At 41.1% G+C, this 24,175-nt stretch overlaps 2 protein-coding genes across 10 annotated transcripts in view; one reads left to right on the top strand and one right to left on the bottom strand.

Moving 5' to 3' along the window:
- Positions 1-1,158: 1,158 nt before the first annotated feature.
- On the bottom strand, positions 1,159-16,892 carry ODR4 (odr-4 GPCR localization factor homolog). 6 transcript variants are annotated; one of them, XM_058843299.1, is made up of 15 exons: positions 16,601-16,892; positions 16,520-16,554; positions 15,306-15,440; positions 15,078-15,209; positions 14,610-14,705; positions 13,387-13,493; positions 12,634-12,670; positions 12,370-12,510; positions 11,719-11,814; positions 11,192-11,257; positions 9,797-9,925; positions 9,041-9,131; positions 7,913-8,098; positions 2,788-2,880; positions 1,159-2,237 (listed from the first exon to the last, which is right to left on the bottom strand). In XM_058843299.1, the coding sequence occupies exons 3-15, from the start codon at positions 15,402-15,404 to the stop codon at positions 2,170-2,172; spliced, it is 1,341 nt and encodes a 446-aa protein (XP_058699282.1). In that variant the 5' UTR covers positions 15,405-15,440; positions 16,520-16,554; positions 16,601-16,892; the 3' UTR covers positions 1,159-2,169. The 6 variants fall into 6 exon arrangements, with proteins under 6 accessions (XP_058699282.1, XP_058699284.1, XP_058699283.1 ...); XM_058843301.1 differs by having other exon boundaries at positions 15,306-15,439; positions 16,462-16,531; positions 16,601-16,616; XM_058843300.1 differs by lacking the exon at positions 16,520-16,554 and having other exon boundaries at positions 15,306-15,439; positions 16,658-16,892.
- A 93-nt stretch (positions 16,893-16,985) lies between these two features.
- The window catches only part of TPR (translocated promoter region, nuclear basket protein), a 34,293-nt gene continuing 27,103 nt past the window's right edge, over positions 16,986-24,175 (top strand). For 3 of the 4 annotated variants that reach the window (XM_058843294.1, XM_058843293.1, XM_058843291.1), the window contains exons 1-10: positions 16,987-17,169; positions 19,113-19,217; positions 19,602-19,675; positions 20,601-20,697; positions 20,923-21,026; positions 21,658-21,822; positions 22,036-22,128; positions 22,249-22,329; positions 23,366-23,453; positions 23,919-24,059. In XM_058843294.1, coding sequence (XP_058699277.1) covers positions 17,019-17,169; positions 19,113-19,217; positions 19,602-19,675; positions 20,601-20,697; positions 20,923-21,026; positions 21,658-21,822; positions 22,036-22,128; positions 22,249-22,329; positions 23,366-23,453; positions 23,919-24,059 — 1,099 coding nt within the window. In that variant the 5' untranslated portion in view covers positions 16,987-17,018. Of the gene's footprint in view, positions 17,170-19,112; positions 19,218-19,601; positions 19,676-20,600; positions 20,698-20,922; positions 21,027-21,657; positions 21,823-22,035; positions 22,129-22,248; positions 22,330-23,365; positions 23,454-23,918; positions 24,060-24,175 lie in introns of all 4 variants that reach the window. The other variant, XM_058843292.1, reaches the window with a different exon arrangement.

The raw sequence follows: 24,175 nt of genomic DNA, 5'->3' as shown, positions 1-24,175 counted from the left end.
TACTCTCAATGGTACAAGAAAGGATGGGACAATGAAATCCCCTCTTGGTTAGTCCTGTAATTCTTAGACAAGTGAGAACCTGCTTTCTTCTACATCCACTATTTCCACATGGCAGGATGATTGGAAGGCTCAATCTGTAGGTACAAGTCAAATTCCCAATTTTTTCTGTCACAGGTTTAATTAATTTCTTATTGCACAGATGGTACTTCAACTGTCTCCTACATTATACCTGAAATCTCCACTAGAGCAACTTCTTCCTTTGCCTTCTTCCAAGCTCAAACTGGAAAATTAGATCCCTGATACCTAGTTAGTTCTAGGATTAATTTAACCATCACCACAAAGAAAAGGATCATTTATTGAGCACTGAATAAGTTTGCAGAGGGAAGAAAAAAGCAGAAGAGGTCTTTGCAGGGGGATCCCTGAAATAATGCATCCCACAAGCTCTACTGAACAACTCTAAGAAGTGTTTCAGGACAATTTTCTTCTCAGGTGTCTGAGATGCTGTACTTCACTTCTGAGTGGCTGACTTTTGTGTTACAGGCAACTAAAGAATAATCTTTTTTTATCTTACCTCCAAAAGCACACCCTATTCTTCCAAAAAAACAAACAAACAAAAAAAGACAGCGCCTTTCTTCTAATTACACCCCTGTTCCTCCTTATAACAGAGGTTGTAGCAGAGCAATTTTTAAACCAACCATATTCTGAAGAATGTTATAAAATTTCTCCCATTTTCTGGACAACCCTCAGCCTCCTCTGGATGTCATCTGTCCTCCTGATTCCTGCCTATTGATTCCACTCAGTGGTACATAATAAAAAGCAATTCTAAAACCCACAGCTGAACCCAGTACCTCCAATACAACACCATCTTCCTCTAGGAATCCCCACCTGAGCAATGCTGAGGACAGAAGGTCAGCATGGTCTTTCAAAATTTACAATACTAAATACTTTACAATACTAAATTACAATACTAAAAGCAGCCCTTTTTGTAAAAAAAAAGGGCATGTAAAACAGAACACACAGGCAATAGTAGTAAAGACACCTTTCTCAGAGTTACCTTTAATAAAGGTATCCCAGTAGATACTTGATTATGCTTTAGAATCAAAGGGTTTATTTTTTTGTCTTCCACTGCCTTCAAACAAACAAACAAACAAATTTGCATTGGTATTAAAATGCCTTTAATTCTTTTTTGTTGTAGTTCAGTTCCAAGTAAACATCACATTTCATATACAGATTATCTTTATTACTAGAATTAATTCCCTCCTTCCACCTTCCTCATGTCAAGTAAACGTGTAACTGGCCAACATCCCCAGGAGAATCTCTTATAATGGAAAGCTCTCTTTTTATAATCTAAAAATCCTGATTAGCAGTAATTTTGATAACTTGCCTGTATCTACATGATAACACACAAGGCCTGTCTAGGTGTAACTGTCACAGAAATAGTTAAAATTCCAAGATAACAATGATTGTACTGGAGCTGGACAGAGATATCCTCATCAGGAGGCACTGAGTCAAAAGGCAGCAGTATACACATAGCTCAGCAATGCCATGCATTTCATTGGTTTCTGAGCTCTTCAGTCTTGAACCAAGCTATTTACAGGCTGCCTTGGTCTAGTTTTGAAACTTTTAGAAACTATTCATATGCATTTTATGCTAGTTAGCCAGTATTACCTAAAACAATGTGTACAGTTAAATGCTAGCTTCATTAAAACTAATTTCCCCCCAAATTAACAGTAACAAAATAAGATTTCTCTTCGCAAAGGAACCCTTAAAGCAGGAATTGTCATACCAGGTCATTATGCAGGTTTTACCAATACCCTGAGAAACACCAGGAGCAGCATTTAGCATTAAAGGAGCCAGGTTCTATATTTTTTTAAGGGACCTCTCCAGAAAATAATATTATCATTCATTTATTCAGAGTGACAGGGTTAGTTTCTTGTAAACCTGATTCACCCTCTACTTGATTCTCTAAGTGTATAATTCTACTTGATCTAGAAAGTGTATGATGGAACAAGGTAACTGAACCTACCATTACAGTTTACATTGCACATCTACCTGGTGAGATTTAAGCTACAATTCTGAATTATTAATATCTTAACCCCAGCTATTTCCATCTTGTGAATGGCCAACACTTCCCAGGAACTGTGGTGGCTGGAGTTTAATCACTGGAGATCAATCACTGAAGTAGTTGAAGGAGAAAATCGATGCCAGGATTGCAACAGCAGCTGCCACGACCAGCCCTAAATCCAGAGGGAAGAGGCAGTGAGGGAAGGGCAGCACAGGCAGCAGCAGGCAGGGAGGGGAGGGTGGGTCAGGGGAAATGAGCACAAGGAGAAACAAAAAGAGCTACCCCAAAAACTACTGTTATTAGCATGCTCATTACTGATGCAGCTGAGGAGACAGAAAACCCCAAAACAACTCTGATTATGTAAGGGAAAACATTTTTACATTCAAACCAAACGCATATTTACTTCTCCTATTTAATCTTCCAGTTACTATATTCCATTTTTAATAATTAATAGAAATCAGAAGTAACTGCTTTGTTGACTAAAGTGTAACTGTTTCAATATAAGCAGACCCACAGCAAAGAGAGCTGAACTAAGGGCAGACAGATCTCTGAGAGCTGGACAAGGCAGCGCCATGAAGAAGTTGCAATGAAAAGGATAGTTCTGTGGCTGGTGCTCCCTGAATTTCTGAGCTGACAATTAGAATGCTGTGAGAACTAAGAGTCCTGAAAGGGCCCACTGCAGGTTCTGGAGTGCCATAGCAAAAATCTGGGAAGGAACATACCCATATTTTGTTGGAGCTTCAACAGCAACATTGCTTTTGTCAGCTGTGCCTGTTGTGTGTCACTTGGGCTGTCAGCCACTGGGCAAATATCAACTGCATGGAAATCAAGGGAAGAAGAGAAAAATTTATAGTTATGTTTTACAGTGAATTAATTTAAAAGGCCAAGAACTTCACATCAACTTTATAAAGTGTATTTATGGTAGAAAAAAACAGTTTATTGCAGTAGAAGTGGTACAACAGCAATAGCACAGTGCTAAACTATGCTGTGTGGCTGGAAGGGTAAAACTAAAGAAACAAAATACATTTCAGGAGTTCCTCTTCCAAAACTAATTTTCCACACCCTGTTTCTAGAGTAACATTCCCAACCCTCTTTGCATAGCCTGGGAGAATATGACTACTACAGAGGGAAGCACCAAAATGTACCATTAAGCACCTTCCAAGATCAAAGGTTCCCTTCAGAGCCATCTGCCCCAAGTTCAGGGTACATGCAAATCCCACTGCCGTGAGAGGAGAGGATGAACCCAGCAGCAGTTCCCTACCCAACAGCCAGAGATGCTTTTTTTCCAACCACAAAAGTTTGTTTTTGAAGATCCCCTAAAAATACCCTTTCACAGCAGGCATGGAAGACTCATTCCTCTTGGAAGAATTACTAAATCCTTAGTCTGCCCAGCCAGGATGTGAGAGAGCTTGAGTCTATTTCCAAGCGGATGGGACTCAAACCTGTATCTATTTCCTTTGCAAAGATCTCCTAATCCCTTGGTATATCCAGCTTGTTAGAAGGGCAAGAAAGAAAGAAGGGGATTAATCTCCAGTCCTTCAGCCCATCTTGTCTGAGCCACATAGAGCCAGCATGGAATACACCATACACCCACTCAGTGACAAGGCTGCCTGATGGTGGTGGGCCAAAGGCCTTCAATTTGCAGCAGTCTTGTTTCCAGGAGCTTGCTACGGCTTCATTTGCCAAAAGTTTGGATTACAATTCAGAATCTATAACCACAGGCACCTTCTGCACAAGCAAAGGGTAAGACAAAGTGTTTGTCACAGCAGTGAGAGCTGGATGTGTCTGGGAAGAACGGGACAGGCAGGCTCAGGTAAGAGAATAAGCCTAACAGACTGTTCAGGAGACAAGGAAACCCCCAGCAGTACCAGGTATCAGGGCTCAGAAGACCATGAGACACAGATCTGAATAAAAACAGACCTCCATTTCCACAGAAGGGTTGTCCATCAGCAATAAATCACAAATTACATGCTTGAGTAATAAGGCACATCCTTTGTGTGATTCATATGCAAATGATTCATGAAGTACTTTCTCTGTCATTAGCTATGGTGGAAATGGATAATCTAGATGTGATCAGAAAGGTTGTTTCTGTTGAGTCATGTGGATAATTGTCTTCAAAATCTCCTTAAGTCAAACTTGCACAAGACCTGTTGCAGGAAAACACCCAAACTAGGCTTCCAAAACCTGTCTTTAGGGTTTTTATCCCTAAACCCACTGCATTAGTATAGGATGTACTGCAGCAGAGAAATCACTAACTGACTGATATGAAACTCAACAGGACAGTGAGCTATACAGATATAAAGACATTGCTTGCATATCTCTCTGTGAGAAGCATATACATATAAGTTCAACAATATTTCAGTGTTAAGTGTGTTTTTAAAAGAGAAATTATCAAATAACCCTGAATCCCACTGGTCCTCAATGAGGCCATGGCTAGATCATTATTTAATTTGTACCAATAAAAACACTACCTCAGCTGCCTAAAATATGAATAGAAGTCTTCAGCTATAGAAGTTATTCATTGTTCCAAGATAGGTTTTCAGTAAGTATCTGAACTAGCACAGTAAAACCTTCTGTCAGAGTTTTGAATTCCATAAAACATCCCACTTTGGGATAATATGACTACATTTCTTGGGCCACCTCTGGAGTCTAGCTCCAGCAGGTTCCTTACTGCTGTATATTTGATGGGCAGGTAGGACAGTCCATGCCCTCTAACTTGAGGTTTCTTTGTGCCTCCCTGTGCTGAGAGGACCACTGAAAGCTGTGTATCAAGGCAGCTGCACATTCCTCACCTGTTAAGAGGGTAAAATTAAAAAGACAAAGGGAAAAAGAAAAAAGAACCACCCTTGAGCTATTTATTTACGGCAGGCCTTTATGCCAAAGATTTGCATGTGGAGAAGCTGTAGCACAAATCACACAAAATAATTTTCATAGCAGATGTTTTCTAGTACCAATTAGATGAATCCTTAATTCTTCAGTTTCCTAACCAAGATGGGGAAGTGATTACCACTACTGAAGTCTTATTTCTGTCTGAATACTCAGGGTATTTAACAGCTCAACCCCTGCACCAAGGAGGTGCAGGGATTTAGTAAATCAGAAATGCAGAGTTTTCAGTTGCCTGTATTAGAGCACTAAATACCTTGAAATTACGGTGTTACAGCTATTTAAGACTTTAATTTATAAATAGCCCAGAGTTTACTTTCTATTTTCCACAAAGCAATTTTAAAGTATGACCCATTGGTGTCCCCACTGGAGAGCTGTACAAGGAGTCAAGAGACTGAAACTTCAGGAGACAGCAGGAGAGCCCAAGTCCAGTAAATACATAAAACTGACCTCAAAAATTCATGTTTTGACTAAAAGCTGTCTTAAAAAATATTTTTTTTTCCTATACTGATTAGATCTTCTTCTTCTAAAGTGAATATTTTAAAGAGCAACAAAATCCCAAACTATTTCAAAAGCCTGCTTGTATTCTTGAATTTTAGAGAATTCTTTTCATCAGCAAACTTTCCCCAGAACCTCAGTATGAAAAGCATTTCCAGTTAATTTGAGTTAGATGCCTCACCGGAACTGTGACACAAACAGAACGGCTGATGACAAAATTCCCTACAAACCAATTACTGAATATTGACTATTATTAACAAAGTTAGAGAAACAACACGTGCTTCCCAAGACAAAATGATGCACTGGAAAAGCCTTTGCATAAGAGAAACCACAAACTCTTATTATAACACAAAAAACATGTTCACAGCAGTACTTAGACATTTCATACCAAGGCAACAATAAAAATCAAATCCCATAATTACTGGGATTTTTAGTTTTGTTTTTTTTTTTTTTTTTTAGAATGCAGAACACTTTGCATGCATTTAACCAGACTTTCTAAAATGACCTTCCTGGTGTGATAAAAGTGTATAAATAACTTGTGATTTTAATAAACCACCAGTGACTGATGCCTCAACATTAATTATCAGAATGATCAGTGCTGTGTTGACAGCATTATTGATATCACTGCTATTAACAGAGCCCATTCAACGGATAAACTTTGTGGTGATCACCAAGACAAGGCCAGGCTTTCCCAAAATCCCCTTGCATGTTTTTACTCTCTTCTATGCAATTATTTTAATTTGTGGGTTGTTTTTTTTTTTTAAAAAAAGAAAATACACACCTATTTGAATTTGATTTTCTTTAAAAGAAAAGGAATATAAATACCCCTCAGTTAAGTCTACAAGCAGCACACTACAAGAACACCCAAGTTCCTTCTGTGGCCATCACATCAATTGTTGGGACAAATCTTTGGGATGCCCTGCTGTGAGTAGAAAGGTGCTTCCTTCCTACCTGCAGCTCACACAACCTTACATAAGCAATAAAGCTGAACTGACTCATCACCACTCTCCTCCCACACTTCTCTCCACTGCTACAACAATACTCATTTGCTTCTTTAAGCTACACCGATTCCTTAAAGCTCAGTAGTAATTAGTTTTAAGAGTATTAAAGTTACTCTAATAATGCCAGAGAGATTTTTATTTGCTTTCCTGTTTTCCTTGAGGTTCCTGTACACCTCTTACTACTCAAGAGGATGAGTCACTTCACAGCTAAAAGGTCTAGTTAAAGCCTGGGGAGAGCTGATTCATTTAGAAAGACAAGAATTTATGGTTAGCTCTGAAATTAGGAAACTCAAAGCCCCCTCCAAGTTAAAATGTAAGTCAAGGAGAATATCAACACTCACAGTTCAACCTGCACAGCAAGTAATGGTTACATTGCCCAGTTTTTGTCACCAAATGCCAGCATTAAAAAGTGTTCACAGTTCTTATCTGAGAATTAGTGTTGGATTTTTTATTTATTTGAATTATAAAACTGGAACCTGCAGCTCATATGCATGTTGATGGGGGAAAAAAAGGGAGTAAAATCTCTTCTGTAAGACCACAGGAAATGTTATGAGGTGCATTTCAGTGTCATATTTGAATTCTACATTGAAATCAACATTGCAAGGGAAAAAAAAAACCCAACAAGAAATTATATAAACCAGAAATATTAAGGAAGAGGAATTCCATAACTAGATTATGGCAAAATATCTGTATTAAAATGAATATAGCAGTCTCATAGTCAGACCACAAACTTGTAAGACATGCAGTAGAAAATGGAAAGTCCTCTCAATTTTGTTTTCACTCCAGGTGAACCACAAATCTTCAGGTTTGGGCACTGCATTTGGTACATAAATTAAAACACCAAGAATAAAGAAAGGTATTTGGCATTTTAAAAAACATCAGGTGTAGCATAAAAACTTCTTGAAAGACACATTAGAGTATATGAATGTTTTGCTAGAAGAATTTTTAAAGTGTTTTTAATTCTGTAGTGAAAAAACAGCAGATTTGACTAAATCACTCCCTTATTCTAATTTGTCTCAAAACTAATTAGCACTAAAAAGGTGAACTACTGAAAGTGTAAATGTATATATTAATGTAAAAAATTAAGTTTTACAGGATGTTTTTTAAGACTTTATTTGTCAATAAAGGATCCCCTCTAATTCATGAGCAGAGTGGCACATGCAAACATTGGTTAACCATTTCTTCATGTTTCTACAAAAGCTTATGAGCTGCAGCCATGGCTGCGCTGAAAAAACAAAATATTTGAGAGGAGAAAAAGAAATCTGTTCCAAGAAACACAAACTGTTAGAAACCTGACCATTTTCCACAATATATTTAAGCTGTAATGAATTGTTTTTAATCCTTAGAGTTGCATATGAAGTAAGTTGGCCTTAGGCATGTCCATGTCTAGATAAAACTGGCCTATGCCATTGGTCAGCATTTTTCCAGCCCCTGACCCAGCCTGCCCTGGTTCTCAGATATTTACCTGTGCTAATGTCCTCAGCTATGTGCATATCTTCAGCTTGCACAGGCTGATCCAACATCTCCACAAAACGTTCCTGGATTTCTCCAGCAGCCTCATCACCAAACTTATAATCACTGAGCATCACACTGGATCCAGCAACTGGGACAAACAGTCTCTGAGGCAAGACATGATATTCCCTCTCAAAATCTAAAAAGAAAGAGAAATACCATCCCAAAAAAAGCCTTGAGAGTTATGATAAGATTCTTCCATAATCTCTGAGCATAAGATAAAGTCATTGCAAAAGAAGAGCTCAAGGTCTCTGTGTAGAAACCCTGTTTTCAGACATGCCTAGTTTAGTTGGCTGCTATTATATGGATTTATGTCCTTACATTATTAGTCTCTTCAGAAATACCCACGGCAGCTCCAAAACAGACCATAAACCACAAAGCAGAGCTTTTGGAATGACTTGCAGGAGGGCTCTGGGAGAGCCTGCAGGTAAGAGCTCCCCGAGGAGCAGGATTTCACCAGCACAAAGGATTGCAGGAGTGTCACATTCAGAGCCACAAAGTTTGGGTGCCACCTAGAGAGGGGAGCCAGAACTACGCGCAATTGGAAAGGCTCTTCCTGCCCAAGATATTCCCATCGATTTGACAACTAACTCCTTTTTGGTTTAAACACAACAAGACAACAATACAACTGCAGTAACTTAAAGGAGTTTAAGGAGTACTGGCATGGTCTCTTATCAAGTTTTAACACATTTCAATATTAATAGGAACACCATACATGGATTTAAAAAATAAAAATAGAAATAAAAATTTAAAGTGTGAAAGGTACAGCTGGCACTTCAGAGAAAAGAGTTTCAACTACAGAAGTTTTAAAAATCACAAAATTTCTGATGAGTGAGGAAGAAGCTGGGATTGCATTTTGTGGTCACAGGAACTGAACATAAACATGGTGCAAAAGCTGTGATGCCAAAGGACACCAACTTGACAAATTTACAGATTTAAGAAAAAGCCAAGGCTGACAAGCCGCAATTATACCTTTTAATTTTTATTCTGCTCTAACCATACTGGAACTTCACTATAATAGAATTTTCTACAACCACCAAAATTCAGTGCAAATATGAGCTGGGTTTTTTTTATTTCTTACTTTTTTTCTGAGGTCCTTCATTTAAAATCAGATCTTCAAACAGTATTTCACACCGATCAGTCAGTGTGTTTATTATGTCTCTTTTCAAAGCCTGCAAGGACACAGTGAAATAATTAGGAATGTCAAAGCTATTTGCAAAGATTTTAACCAGGAAGAAATAACAAAAGAAGCCCCATACGTTAAACCCGTGACGAAAGAATAGGTTTTTTCCCTAGAAAATAAAAACTAGTATGAATTTTCAAATTAATAAACAATAACTTATTAATAAAGAGAAGCTAATATTACCAAAAGAATTGTTATCAAGAAGGAAAACCACAAAACAAAAATGAAAAGCAGAAAAAAGTTTTAGGATTGTTAGGATAAGAACTGGCAACTTCTAGATCCTTACCTGTAAAACCAAACAAAAATATTGACACAGTGAGGGAAAAAAAAATATAAATTACTGAGCAAGTAAATCTGAATTTTACCTCTAAAGATGATAATAAATTTTACCTCTAAATATAAACCTATAGTCTGCAAAGCCTAATCTCTTTGACAATTTGTGTAAAGACTTCCCAGAGCCCAGCCTTACCCACAGCACACATACCCTCTAGAAGAGAAAAACTATAGTTAGTTTATAGTTAGTTTACCCCACAAAGCTTCTAAAATAATCCCCCATCCAACATTTTGACCCCAGTTTAGACCATTCTGGCAAAGAAAAAACAGTATGCCAAATACCACATAATGTTTATGATGGACTAAGACTCTGCCCAGTACCTGAATGGCTTCTTTAACCTTGGGCTTGTTGCTATGGATGTAGGCCCTGCATTTCACAGCTCCCCGGAGGTTTATGGAACCACTGCACACTTGCACCGTCGCTGTGGACCTGGCATTGGCACCCTGGCACTGAGGAACAAACACATCCACTTTTACCCCAGGCCCAGGCACCTGCAGCAGAATCACTAAAACCAGAACCAATTTACACACAATCAGTTTCCCTCATCATGTATAGCTTATTTTATTTGAGTTATTCATTTGGTTAGGTAAGACTGAAAATCTCTTTTCTGTTATGGAATATGTGTTTATCTCTCCATGTGTTTCAAACACTTGTGTTCATGAGATTTTAAAACTTTCCGGGTTTGTGGCAAATAACAGTATTGCAAGTGGTAAGTCTTTTCCAGACTTTTTTAAACAATGACGTTTTCATGTTTGCTATAATCAGTGTAACCTAAGGCCTGCTGGGAGTCATCCCATCAGTCACTACCAATTATACACGCGGTCACACTGAGAGCTACATCAAACTGTTGCCTAGAAATGCTCTCCTTAATTACCACAACAATGAGTGTGAGCATGAAGCACTCCAGGGCAACACCTGGAAACACTGGGATGCAGAACTTCCACACCAGCTGTACAAACCACTTCTGCCAAAAAAGATTTCCTCTCCCTGCAGCAACTAACCTCAATACAGCAGACAGTAACAACAAAAGAAGCTGAGATACTCATGCAGTCATTAAAATGGCATTGGAAACACTTCTAGTTTTGCTGAACATAACTTTGAGAATCCAGGGAGCGCCTGACAAAACATAGAAGGCTATGAAACAATGCCTGGACACATCTGGACTTCAAGACTGGGGCACCAAATTCATGGTTCTTCACAGCTCTGGTAGGGAGGAAACTTCTGACAGATGCAGCAGTTTCAGATGATGATTTAGCTCACTGGATCTGTGCCTTAATCCAGAGCTGGAAGTTGAGCTTCTGACAAAAGCATCCAAGTGAATGTCCAAGCTAGCCAGGGCAAGCTGAAGTGTGGGGATGACTCTGAACTTCAGATGCAAAGGCACTTGAAATCAATGTACACAGGTACCTACAAGTATCCTACTACCAAATGAATTAATCACAGGACTTCTTTACCATAACCTGTTTTCCAGTCTTTCAGCTATACTGTGGAATTTATGGACAACATGGTTATCACACCACAAGAACTTCTAAAGGCACAAAATATGCAGATCTGTTGACAATTGGTTTCACATTCAATATCGAAGCGGGAAAATAAAAAGTCTTAGGACTAAGTGACAATTTCTAGACAATAATTGAGAACCTTGTTATTTTATTTTGTGCTCTATTTTATAATTTAAAGGCGAGCTTATACTTTGCAAGCCACTAAAAACTTACCAGCTGCGTCAGAACCTTGACATCAGAAAACTGAGTGCTGGGCTGAGTATTTCCTCTGAACTTTTTCTGAGGGGAAAAAAATTCTTTGTGTCATGAAACAGGAAAATGAGTTCCTGAAACAGCCTCCTCACTATGGCACAGAGTATGCCCTAGTTTATAACCTTTGAGAGAGAAAAACAGCACTTAGAAACCAACCATGAGAATAGAACCACAAAACTGAGAGATGAATGCATCAGCCAACGAGGTGACAGACAGGTATTTGAAATGTCATTCACACCTCACTGTGCTCTGTAATGGAAACGTTTCAGTCACTTCACACATAATTACTGCATTCACACAGCCCGAGGAGGGAGAGGCAATCTGCAGGAATGGAGCTGAGAACACGTGTAGTCCTGTGTATGAGTTACCTGGAACAGCCAATCAGATCAACAAATACTGCACAGGAGATGTCTCAGTCAATGCTTTGCCACACAGAGGTTCCAACCATACATCTGTTAGAGCTCAATTCCTCCTTGTTTGGTACTCACCTGCCCTTCCAGCAGTTCTGTATCCTCATCTTTAACTTGGCCATTGATCAGAAAAACACTGTCTTCTATCTGTTTTGACCATCGGTTTAACCCATTCTTTAAAATAAGTGGGGAAAAAAAAAAAAATCACAAGAAAGAGGAAAGAATTTTACTGAAGGGTTGAACAGTACCATGCTGAAACTTACAGAAGTATGTGTTTTAACAGTTACTCTGAGAGAGTTTTAAAGTATCTGAAAAATCTATGTTTTTCCAAAGGTAAACCTTAAATAGACCACATTCAGAACAAATTAAGAAGCAAGCACTGCAAAATACTGAAGTGCCACCCCAGGGATTTGGGGGTTGTAGAGAGGACTGCAGCCCATTGAAAGTCAACTCATAGCAAAAGCATAGCCCTGCATGAACGGGGTGTAACCTTTCATTAGGTGAGGCACCAGAGAGGTTATCTGGGATACTCGTGACAATTATTACATAATTTTGAACAAAGGAAATTTCTCACTGAGCACAGCAGAAGAGTTACATTTAAAACAGGAATAATTGCTAAACATTTTCCACTTATTAGTCCTACTCCTCTCCTGCACTGCACTCTTTCTCTCTTATTTCATTTTCAGCAGAGAAATGGGTGTGTAGGAAGTGGTACAGACAGTGAATTACCTTGGTATTCTTCTCCAGGTCGTGGTTGGGGGAAGTAGCAAGCAGAGGAATATGGATGTTGACATTTACTGTGCAGCCCAAAGCTACCCAGGAAGCAGTCAGAGCACTCTGGTATTTCCAGTCTGCTGGTTTAGCTGAACTCTGAGAGCAGAAAAGAAAAGCCATAAAGCATCTATCCAAAGCACTGTACTGAGGCTTTTTTTGGGTTTTAGCATTACTTGCCATGCATTAAAAGCTGCGTGTGGCACAGCAGGACAAGCTTACCTTTGGGTCCTGAACATCGTAGGTGCGGCAAACTACTCTGTGCTATTTAAAGGAAAAGATCCAGTGAAAAGCAAGGGAACATCTAAGAACAATTCACACTTAACTTTGTCCTCTACTAAACTTCCTTGTCCAGCTAATTTATGCTCTGAAGCAAGTTCTCGCCTTTCATCAGTGTAAAAAAGTGAGAAAACATTTGCCTATAATCTCCAACTACCACAATGATGCTGTGCTATCACTTACAAATTAAAACCAATATGTATTGAAAGAAGCACCAAGGCACCAATTTGTAATTTTTCCTCATCTCTCTCCCCTCTCAGAGAAAAATCCTTGCTTCCTCTCCTTGTATGATGTCATTACCAACAGCTCCTGCATTCTGCTGCAGCTCTAGTATTAATCCCACAGGCCTGCTGCTCCCCCAGTTTCATGCAAGCACCAATGGTAACAGCAATTCAAAAAGCCAAACAGTAATTTAGATGGGTTTTTTTTATTTATGCAAGTCAGCACTGACTGGGAAAGGTGTCACTTGATGCTGTCACACAGACATACCTCATAAGAAATGATGGAATTTTGCAAGGACAAGAGGGTCAATAGTCTTAACCATGGCTAATCAGAAAACTTCATTATTTCAACTTATACATATCTAGCTGAACTTAAACAGCCTCCTCCTCCCAACTTCTTATTTATTCAGCAGTAACTGGATAAAAGAGGTCAGGATAGCAGCCTCAGTCAATAAAACTTGCTCATAAAGGATACTTTTTTGTAGCAGAACAGATTTGAAGTGCTGCTCTGTCTGAGACCTCCTCCTCAGCAGGTTTCCAGAGCCTTCTTTTACTCAAGGACTTTTCCACTGAGAAGATTAGCTAAAGACAAAACATATATTGCAAAAATAAGCACTATAATTCCTAGAAAATAGTATTGTACTAAAATTTTAAGTCCAAGTGATATCAAAATTATGTATAAGCAAGAAAAACAGCTTACATGTCACCAAAACATATTAAAAGAACACTCAGCAGGGGTCCAGAGGCACTTTTCCCCAAAGTGAAAAAGGCTTGTGAAATCTTAATTTAGCTCCCTTATAAACCAAAGCAAGCAGTACACACTCACGTGTCTAACCTACATGCTTTTGTCCCTACAGACATATTACAGTTTTGTGCCTATCAGCTGGGCCAGGAAAGCTGTGCAAAAGAGCTACTACTAATTATAGAAAACAAATCCCCCCCCAATTTTAAATTCATCAATCACTGATCACCTGGACACAGCTCACCCTTTTTAGCCAGCTACCAGTTTCATTAAGCACAACTGAGATGCAATTACACTGAACTGCCAAAACTGACTCTTAGATCTCAGGCTGCCGAACCTGCTCATGTTTAAATCACTCACCATGATTATGTTAGAAAAATGATAAAATGAACATACATTTTCAGAACTGAAAGCAAATATGGCAGTAGATGCCCCAATACTGTAACAATAATGCATTTTAAGTCTATCATGTAGTTCTGAGTATGTTCTAAATTTAATACCGGACCCCTAAGTCAAGTGCACGTCCTAGACAAGATGTTTCTCTTAAAGGAGTCAGTATTATAGATCTTTCACTACTGTAAGCACCTCTAAACTGAGTGATTCATTCAGACAAGGAAAGCTAATGTGTTAACATAACTAGCACTTGTGCCACAAAGATTTAGCTTAATATAAACCTTGAGGATGTTTTCCCAAGCCAGAATGTGCACATTCAGTAAATACTGATAAACACAGTAAATAGAAATTCAGATTTGCTATTACAGCAACAAACAGGAGGTTAACAAACACTGTCCCACAACAGGGATTTCTGAAGTTCCAGTCTCAAAACCACATGTCAAAGCACAAAGCTTGTGAAATAAAGCAACAAAACAACTGTATTTTAGTCAAGTCAATGACAGAAGATTCCTCACATACACAGCTAAATATGCTGCTGTCCTTCCAGCAGCAACTCTGCTTACCTTGCGCAAAGCATTTTGACTGTCTTTTGCCAGCTCTGGAGTTACAATCATAAACACACCAAGAACCAGCAACCCCCCAGGGAGCATTCTGGACACCTTGAAAATGACAACAAGCACTTATTAACAGGATTGGCAACCTAGAAAGCATGTAACTCGATGTATCAAAAATGACTGGCGAGACAAGTCTGCACCAAGAGAAGAAGTGAACTAAGGGAGACCGGTTTTCACTTACAGGACCCTCTCCATGCAGGAACACATCCTGAAAGTGTTCTCCCTTCAGTAATATCAAAAAACCTGAAAACAATAAGGCTATTTCTGGTTTAAAACATCTGTGCACAGCATGGTTAGGAGGACTCTGTCACTTTGAGAAAAGGACTTAAGATGACACAAGTGCTGAGATCCTTTGTGTCCATCTTATTTCCCTCCTGTTCCTCCCACCTCTTTGTCACCTCTCACGGTAGTTCTCACCTGACTGGCGTGTGTGGTGATCCACTCCTCATCCAGGGATGCCAGCTTGGGAGGGCCCACACTCTCCTCCTGCTGCTGCTCCTTGAGAGGGGTCCGCACAGCCCGAATGACATAGTCCCGTTGTGGGGAGCACTTGCCAAAACATCAGTAGAAGGAAACACCTTGAGACTGGTGAAAAGGGGTTTCCACAGTTCACAGGAATGAATGGAAGGACAATTCCACACTTACCTGCCCTATCAACAGGCCCGTGACATATGGCTTCACCTTCGTGCTGAGCTCTGTCAGATACTGCCCAATACCCTCCTCAACAAGGTATGTTCTACCCATGGCTCCAGGTTTAAGTGAGGTGTTGTAGTTCCAACCTACAAAACACACAATGCATACGGAGAAATAAGGTACATACACTGCAATAGGTACAGCAGAACAAGTCTCAAACAAAGATCTTTTAGAACTCTTTGTTTGAAAAATCCCTGCAAGGTCATCGAGTCCAGCCATTCCTCCATGCCCACCATTGACCCACGTCTCCAAATGCTACTCCACATGGCTTTTAAATCCCTCCAGGGATGGGGACTCCATCCCTGTCCTGAGCACTGTGCCTGGGCTGGGCAGCCCCTCCAGTGAATAAACTTTCCCAATATCCAACCTGACCCTCCCCTGGCACAGCTTGAGGCCATTCTTCCTTGTCCTATCCCATGTTCCTCGGAGCAGAGCCCGACCCCCCCCAGCTGTCCCTTCCTGTCAGGGAGTTGTGCAAAGTCAGAAGGTGCCCCCTGAGCCTCTTTTTCTCCAGACTGAGGCCTTCCAGTTCTCTCAGGCTCTCCTGGGGCCCCAGCCCCTTCTCCAGCTCTGTTCCCTTCCCTGGACATGCTCCAGCCCCTCCATGTCTTTCTTGTCATGAGGGGCCCAAAACTAAACCCAGGATTTGGATTTTGAAATGCCTTCAAGAAACAGTATCTGCTTGCATGATACTTCTAAAGGATGTACTGTTCCATTCACACAAGTCCTTTAACATGCCCCACACCACTTCCATTCCAGTTCCCAAGGACTCAAAGCACAGCATCTATGGACATTCCAATAAGCTGCCTTTGCAGATCCCCCCACAGAACCCAGGCCATGAGGGCTGCCGCAGACTCCCGTCCCTTCCCTGTAGGGCTAGTCTGAAAACCCCTGCATGCCTGGAGAGCTCTCCTAAAGAATTAAGCATTAAAAAGCTGAAGCCCAAGAGCACAGGGTAAGGAAGCAAAGGGCATCCTGAACCTCCATAGGGAAGGGGCTCGCACACCTCAACTCATGCCCCCACAGTCGAGCTCAGCACTTCCAGACCCCCGCGCTCAACACCTGCACACGCCTGGGATCAGCACCTGGACATCCCCGGGATCAGCACCCGCACATCCCCGGGATCAGCACCTCCGGACTGCCAGGGTTCAGCACCTGCACATCCCCGGGATCAGCACCTGCACATCCCCGGGATCAGCACCTGCACATCCCCGGGATCAGCACCCGCACATCCCCGGGATCAGCACCTCCGGACCGCCAGGGTTCAGCACCTGCACATCCCCAATTTCGACAGCCGCCCTTACCTCAGCCGAGCAGAGGTGGCCGGTCCTACGTCATCGGTAGGCGCCGCGGCGCAGTGAGATGATGCACGCCAATGCCGAGCGGAGCGCGGGAAAAGGACGAGCGAGGTTGGCGCAAAGCCCCCCCCGCCGCACCGCCATGCTGAGAGTGGCGGAAGCGGCAGCGCTTCCCAGCACCTCCCGGGCACACAGGTCACCTTAGAAGCAGAGATAGCTCCGTATTCGTCATGGCGACGAGGCCGTGTGGTCTCCTACCCCGAATGTGGCGATGACGCGACGCCGCCGCCACACCCATGATGGCGGGCGGCGCGGCCGTGCCGGAAGCGGAAGCGCGCCCGGCGGCGGGCGGTGCTGTGCTGGAGCCATGGCGGCCGTACTGCAGCAGCTCCTGGAGCGGGCTGAGCTCGCCAAGCTGCCCCGCGCCGTGCAGGGCAAGCTGGAGCGCTTCCTGGGCGACCAGCAGGGCGAGATCGACGGGCTGCGTGCCCGGCATGAACGCTTCAAGGTGGACAGTGGTGAGTGCGGGCGGCGGGCCCGCGGAGGGGCCGCGGTCCCTGTGCTCAGGGGAGGCAGCGCGGGCAGAGCGCGGAACGCGATCTTGTCTTCCAGAGACTCTCGGGGGTTGCCCTGGGGACTCTGGGGCCGGGACAGGGCTGGGAAGGGGCCTGCAGTGGGACCTGATGGGTGTTTATCTTTCGCTTTGGCTCCTGGAGTATTTTTTCTCTTTTTTTTTTTTTTTTTTTTTTTGTGAGGGGTTTTTTTGTTTGTTTGTTTGTTTTTGTTTGTTTTTTTGTTTGTTTTTCTTTCTAAGAGACGTTCAGGGTTAAAACTGTGTTTGAAGTGGTCTTGAAGAACAGCTTTTGGTCAGGTTTTTAACTACATTGACGCGCAGAGGTCTGATGAGGAGCGGCTGAGGGAGCTGGGAAAGGGGCTCAGCCTGGAGAAAAGGAGGCTCAGGAGGGACCTTCTGGCTCTGCACAACTCCCTGACAGGAGGGGACAGCCGGGGGGAGTTGGGCTCTGCTCCCCAGGAACAGGGACAGGGTGAGAGCAAACGGCCTCAAGTTGCATCAGGGAAAGTTCAGGTTCAATACTGGGGAAAAAATCCTTTACTGAAAGGGTTTTCCAGCCCTGGCACAGCTGCCCAGGGCAGTGGTGGAATCCCCATCCATGGTGGGATTTTAAAGCCCTGTGGATGTAGCATTTGGGAACATGGATCAGTGGTGGCCTTGGCAGTGCTGGCCAATGGTTGGACTCTGATCTTAGGTGTCTCTTCCAAACTAAACAGTTCTGTGCTTCAGTCTGTTTTGGTCCTCGTTGTGGAGGAGAAATACGGCTTTGTTCACATAGCCCTCAAACAGCCTTAGGTTTATATTTTACTGTCAAATCCATTCCTGATGGAAAATCACCCTGATGGAATAAATATTTTGACACTGATTTGGAGATGAGTTGATCACAGAACAATAATCCCAGCAGAGAACAGGAGACAAGAGTGTGAGGTTGTGAATACGAGTTAATTTGTAGAGGATGTGACACACTTCTGATGTAAACTTTACTTGTACCTTTCAGTCTTTCATGGTAGAAACCTTGGTAAATGTATTATTGAAGTGTGGTGTAAATAAAGGTAACCCACAGATTTTAGCTAGTTACTGTCTTCCAGGTTCATTCTTCTTGTGTATGACAGGAGGAGCAGCATTATTTGAAATTGTAATGTTTGAGAGGAAGAAAATAAACAAACATCCCTCAGTGCTTCCTTAGAAGCCCATCCTGCCCAAGAGTGGGATTAGTTCTGCTTTTACTGAGAATTCTACACTGAAGCTCCATGACACAGTTACTGTTTCAGATCACAAAAATTCACATCTAATTCTTTTTTTTTATTTCACTGCTAAAGGAATAGAGTCCAGGAATTAATTTTAAGAAGTCTTCATTAAATGTTTCCCCAGATCAAATGCCTTGATACCTGGGGCTATGTGGATTTTATTGTATATGTATAGAAATACTCAAGAAGTAGAAGAAGTTAATGAGCCCTGACTGAATAATTGGGCTGATACAATGTCTCTGGTTGTATCAAAAATGTTAAAGAACTATTCAGATTAATTAGGCTCTTATTTGATGGGTCATTTCATAGAATCAGGGAATGATTTGGGTTAGAGGGGACCTTAAAGCTCAGCTCATTCCAACCTCTGCCATTGGTGGGGACACCTTCCAGTAGACCAGGCTGAAACATATCATGCAGTTTCTGCAAACATACCACTTGCCATGCTAGCAAAATGTTTTAAACCACATTCATTTGATGTGGAAATGTAGGTTTTTGCCTTTAAAAGAAAAATTTCCCCTCCCTTCAAATTCTATTGCAACCTTAGTATTTTTATATATTTTCTGTAGAATGATCCTTGGTAAAGGTGAGAAAGAAAAAAATGTTTATTATGTGAAACTGAGATGATTTTGTTATTTTGTAGAACAACAGTACTTTGAAGTGGAAAAGCGACTGGCTCAGAGTCAGGAAAGACTTGTAAATGAGACCCAGGAATGTCAAACTCTGCGGGAAGAGCTTAAAAAGCTTCGTAAGTCTAACTGTGTAACATCCTTAACTGTTGAGCAGGATATTCACCCTTCAGTCCAGTGTTGTGGGAACTGCTTCAGGTTTTTTACAGGAGCTGAAAATCTCTCATAGTGGGATTTGTAGAGATGTGTTTTGGTGGTGTGTTCAAGTCAGCTTTTTTCATGGAATCTTTTGTTCTCGTGGGAAAAAAGCTCCTTGCTGGGTAGTAACAGTACAGTGGGCTTTATATTGATCCTCACAAAAGGTGTTTCTGCTCTGAGGATTGCCTTAGTCTGCCTCAGTACCCCTGGTCCTTGTCAGGGAAATTTTGACTCTGTTGCATTTGGAGAGTGAGTTCTGCCACATTCTAGTGGAGATCCCTCACTGCTGTTCCTTCCCTCCCCAGATGAGCAGCTGAAAGTGCTGAATGAGAAGAACAAGGAGCTTGAGGCTGCCCAGGACCGGAATGCAGCCGTTCAGGTACTGCTGGGCCTTGGCCAGGAGCTGCAATCCTGTGGCTCCCCTGGCCCTTTGCAGCACAGAATGTACTCGGTTCCCAGTAGAGTGTATCAGGATCAGTACCAGTATGAGCTCATGGAGATGTTTACATGTCCATGGGCCATGTGTGCAGGAAAATTGCAGGAACTTTTAAAGTAAAAGGTGGTGTTTCAGCAAACTGAATGACAGGTGAGCAGGTACCTCTGCTTCAGTTTGGATAGATTGTTCCATTCCAGCTGAAATGTATTGTAAAGTGACTTTAAACCAAACCCCCAAAATTCAGACAAAAGCATAAACAAGAGTTTTGTTTTCCCCCATCCTTTCCCACACTCTGGCACAGTTTTTCTTGTGTTATGTTCAAAAGTCACTGGATTGCAGGATAAGTCACTTGAGCTGACTGATCCAACAGAGCAGTAATTTTGAAGCAGGAGACTAAAACAAATTTATTAGATTTATTTTTTCCACAATGAAAGGATGGATCTCAATTGTTTGCCCAGAGGAGCGTAGCTGGGCCTGACTGAGGTGCTTTGTACTGATACCTTGAGGGCAAAGACATTGTAGCCTGTAAATGATCCAAGATTATTGCTTTTGTTTTGATTTTTGTATTGATGCATGTGTTCATTCTTTGTTTACTGTTACCCCTTTTATTTAATGAAATAAAGATGCTTCAGTAAATTCGTGACTATCACAGCTGTCTTTTCAATAATATTAAATTGAAGTGTAGTTTTGAGCAGCTCCACTCTGATTTGTCTGCCCACTCTAAGCCTCTTATCCCAGTGTCCAGTTGGCTGGGGTAGCTCACTGAGGTTTAGCTTGCTGCTGTGTGATTCTGAATATAAGTAGTGGTTATAAACTGTTCCAGAGAGCTGCTCACATTTCTTTACTGCCCTTCTGCAATCTTTTTCAGAACCAGTTAAGTCGAGAGAAAGAAGAATTGGAAGCTGAGAAGAGAGACTTGGTCCGAACGACTGAAAGGCGATCTCAGGAAGTTGAACATTTAAATGGTACAGCCAGGAGCACAGTCAATAAATACCAGGAAATAACACAGTAATTGCAGAGAAACAGCAGTTTGGGGCTTGTTTTTCTCTATTTAGAAATGTGCCGTGTACAGTATCTTAGTGCCCAACATACAATTACATACAAAGTATCTTGCCTGTTGTCATTCTTTACAATTTACTAATTAATCTGTTGCACAACAGCTTTTTCTAACACTGATTTCCCTCCTCCAGAGGATGTTAAACGCTTAAATGAAAAGCTCACAGAGGCAAACACAGAAAAGGCAAAACTTCAGCTGAAGTTGGATGAGCTTCAAACATCAGATGTTTCCATGAAGGTGAGTAGGGCTTTATAAGTGTGTTCTGCATTGTTTGTGTGTGATGTAATCACCATTTTGTTATGATTCCTTGGAAAGTAGGTCGAGTGAGCACATGTTATTTATAGCAAATTATTTTATTATAAAATTGTTGGCTCTGACTGGAAGTGAGATCTGTATTTCTAGTCAGCAGGTATCAGGCTGGGCAAGCATGTCGAGGCCTTCTTGCTGGCAGTGGTGGCTGCTCCTTCCTGCTAGGCAGGAATCCATGTCCATGACAGGAGGTAGAAAGCAGTAAAATAATTAGCTGTGAACCTGTACCATTACTCTGTGGGCAGAATAAACTCCATAAAGAGAGGAGGAAAGGACAAAGGTCTCAATATCATAATTAATTTCCTCTAAAAGGCTAGTAATCTAGTTCATGTTCCCAACTAAACTTGGAGGAAATGTAACCTTGGATGACACTAACTCAAATGGCAGAAATTTCTTGTTGATTGATAGTTGTAACATACTACCAGTATAATAAGGAGCACTGCCTGTATTTACCAAATTATAGTACATTTTTCTCATCCTCCTCTAACCAGAGTAGTTTAATTGGCTGCTTTATATTCTGTGGAACCACTACAATCACACTATGCAATTCTCTTTTCAGTACCGGGAAAAAAGGCTGGAGCAAGAAAAAGAGCTGCTGCAGAACCAGAACACGTGGCTGAATGCTGAGCTGAAAGCCAAAACAGATGAACTGCTCCATACTGCCAGGGAAAAAGGCAATGAAATCCTGGAGCTCAGATGCAGTCTAGAGAACAAAAAGGAGGAGGTAATGTAATTACTGAGTTGTAATTTCTTAGAAATTGTGGTTAACTGTGTTAAACAAAGACAATATTTTAATGAGTAAACCTTCATGCTCTTTCAGCAACTTCTGGATTTGTTTTTATTTTAAAGTTAAAAACAATGAGACGAGTATTTTCCAAAATTAACTAGACAAGTAACTAAAAATTTTATACAATGTTGTTATTTCTTCTCTGAATAGGTTTCCAGAATGGAGGAACAGGTAAACAGTTTGAAACAGTCAAATGAAAACCTCCAGAAGCATGTGGAAGAACTTTTGAATAAACTGAAGGAGGTGAGGTGTCTTGAAATATATTAAACAGCATTACAGTTGCTTCTACAAATCAAGCAATAAAATGAGTGAAATAGAAATAGTGGAATGCTCTCCTATCCTGTCTTCTTTTTCATATGCCAGGCAAAAGAGCAGCAGGCAAGCATGGAAGAGAGATTCCACAATGAGCTGAATGCTCACATGAAATTATCTAACTTGTATAAGGTGAGTTTGTTAATTCTACTATAACTATAGTAGGGGGTGAATATTATATAATGCAGGCAAATTTGGAGTTTTTTCCCCAGAAAATTTGGATGTGTACCAAAGGCTAACTTCCATTGCAGGACTTTTTGAAGCATGCAAAACATTGTTTTCTTTGCTGCTGTCTTAGTCAGCATTTAGACTCTTACATTGTTTGGATTATCTTGGAGAATAACAAAACTGGGCTTATCTTGGAGAAAAAGCAAAACTAGGGTTGAAATAATAATTATATGCCAGCTATTTTGAGGCTTCATGTTGTAAAAATGTGGTTATGTCTAGGATCTATTGGAAGGTAAAAGCTTATGTGGAAAGTATGACTGTGGAAGAGATTTTCCTGAGTTAGAGATCATTTCTGAGCAGTGTAGGTGTTGTTGACCTGGTTAGGACCCAGCTGAATGCCCTGTACTGTGTCAAAGACACACCATCTAAACAAAAGTAATATTTGTTCTGTTTGCTCAAAGAGTGAAAAATACCCTGTAACCTTCTGACTAAGTCAGCTGAAATGTACAACTCCTTGCTCTTTGGTTTGGATGTTTTAGTGCACAGGTTAGCGAGCTCTGCTTTGTGAGCTTTCTTGCACAGATACCCAAATAAGCATTGTACAGTTTTGCACTTGGTAGATCTCAAGCTGGAAGCAAAGAAACTTAAACTGTTGTATAATATGGGTCCCTAAAAATCCCATATTTTTCAGACAGTTTGAAATAGAGTATTGAAAATTCCCAGTTTTCTTTAGTCAGAAGGAAAGAGCCAGCAGCAGCTGTAAACAGCTAAAGGCCATACATTGTATTGGAAATTGTCACATCAAATCAGTGCTTCTGACTCTTAAGCATTTTGCATCAAAGTGAGATGATCCACATGGATAGGATTGACCAGTTTAGGTGAATCTTTCAGCATTTTAGGCAGAGAACTGTGTTCATAATTTGTAGTCAATTTAAGCTCTCTTGTAAACATGGGGCTGCTGTTGCTGTGTACTAAAGGTGAGCTAAAATGCTTTCTTCAGAGTGCAGCTGATGACTCAGAGGCAAAGAGCAATGAGCTGACAGGAGCAGTGGAAGAGCTGCACAAGCTCCTGAAGGAAGCAGGTGAAGGTAAGCTGGCAAAGGGAGGAAAGCAGTTGGGCTTCTTGGAGTACCTTGATACTCTGAAAACATGGGGTTTTTGTTCCTGAAAGGAATTTCACTGGGCTTTTGGGGTGATGGAATACCAGTCCCTTTGTAATAAAAACTACCTGAGTAGTTGAATTTACTGATGGTTGGGGAACTATTTTCAAATACGCCTGGAATTTTACTACAGATTTTAATGAAAGGGTCTAATTTTGCAACATATGTCTTCAGCTTTTTAGTTTAGGTTCCTTTTCACTGCTAAGGACAGTTCATATTTTTGCCCTTTTCTAAGCTAAGGTGATAGGCTTTTCTCACACTACTGAGTTTTCTTATCAGCATGAACTTCAACAGATCATATGATGTAAAATTTAAGGTACACAGGTAAATTCTGATACTTTTAAAATTAAAATAAATCACAACACATAACCTGCTTGTCTGATTCAATTTTAGCTAATAAAGCAGCCCAGGAGCATTTGACTGAGGTAGAGGAGTCAAAAGCCACCATGGAAAAGGAGCTGAGAGAGAAGATCAGTAAGCTGGAGAAGGAGCTGGAGAATGCTAATGATTTACTGTCAGCTACGAAGCGCAAAGGTGGGATAAGTTGGCACCTGAAATACAGGAACTCGTGGGCTTTTATGATCTTTCAAGGATATTGTGCTGAATTTCCATAAGAACCAGCTGCATTAATCTAATTAATCTTTGGTAAT

Source organism: Poecile atricapillus, chromosome 7 (genome assembly GCF_030490865.1).
Source record: "Poecile atricapillus isolate bPoeAtr1 chromosome 7, bPoeAtr1.hap1, whole genome shotgun sequence".
Classification (NCBI taxonomy): domain Eukaryota; kingdom Metazoa; phylum Chordata; class Aves; order Passeriformes; family Paridae; genus Poecile; species Poecile atricapillus.
The sequence above is the reverse complement of the archived record's forward strand: the minus strand, read 5'-3'. Positions and strand labels throughout refer to the sequence as shown.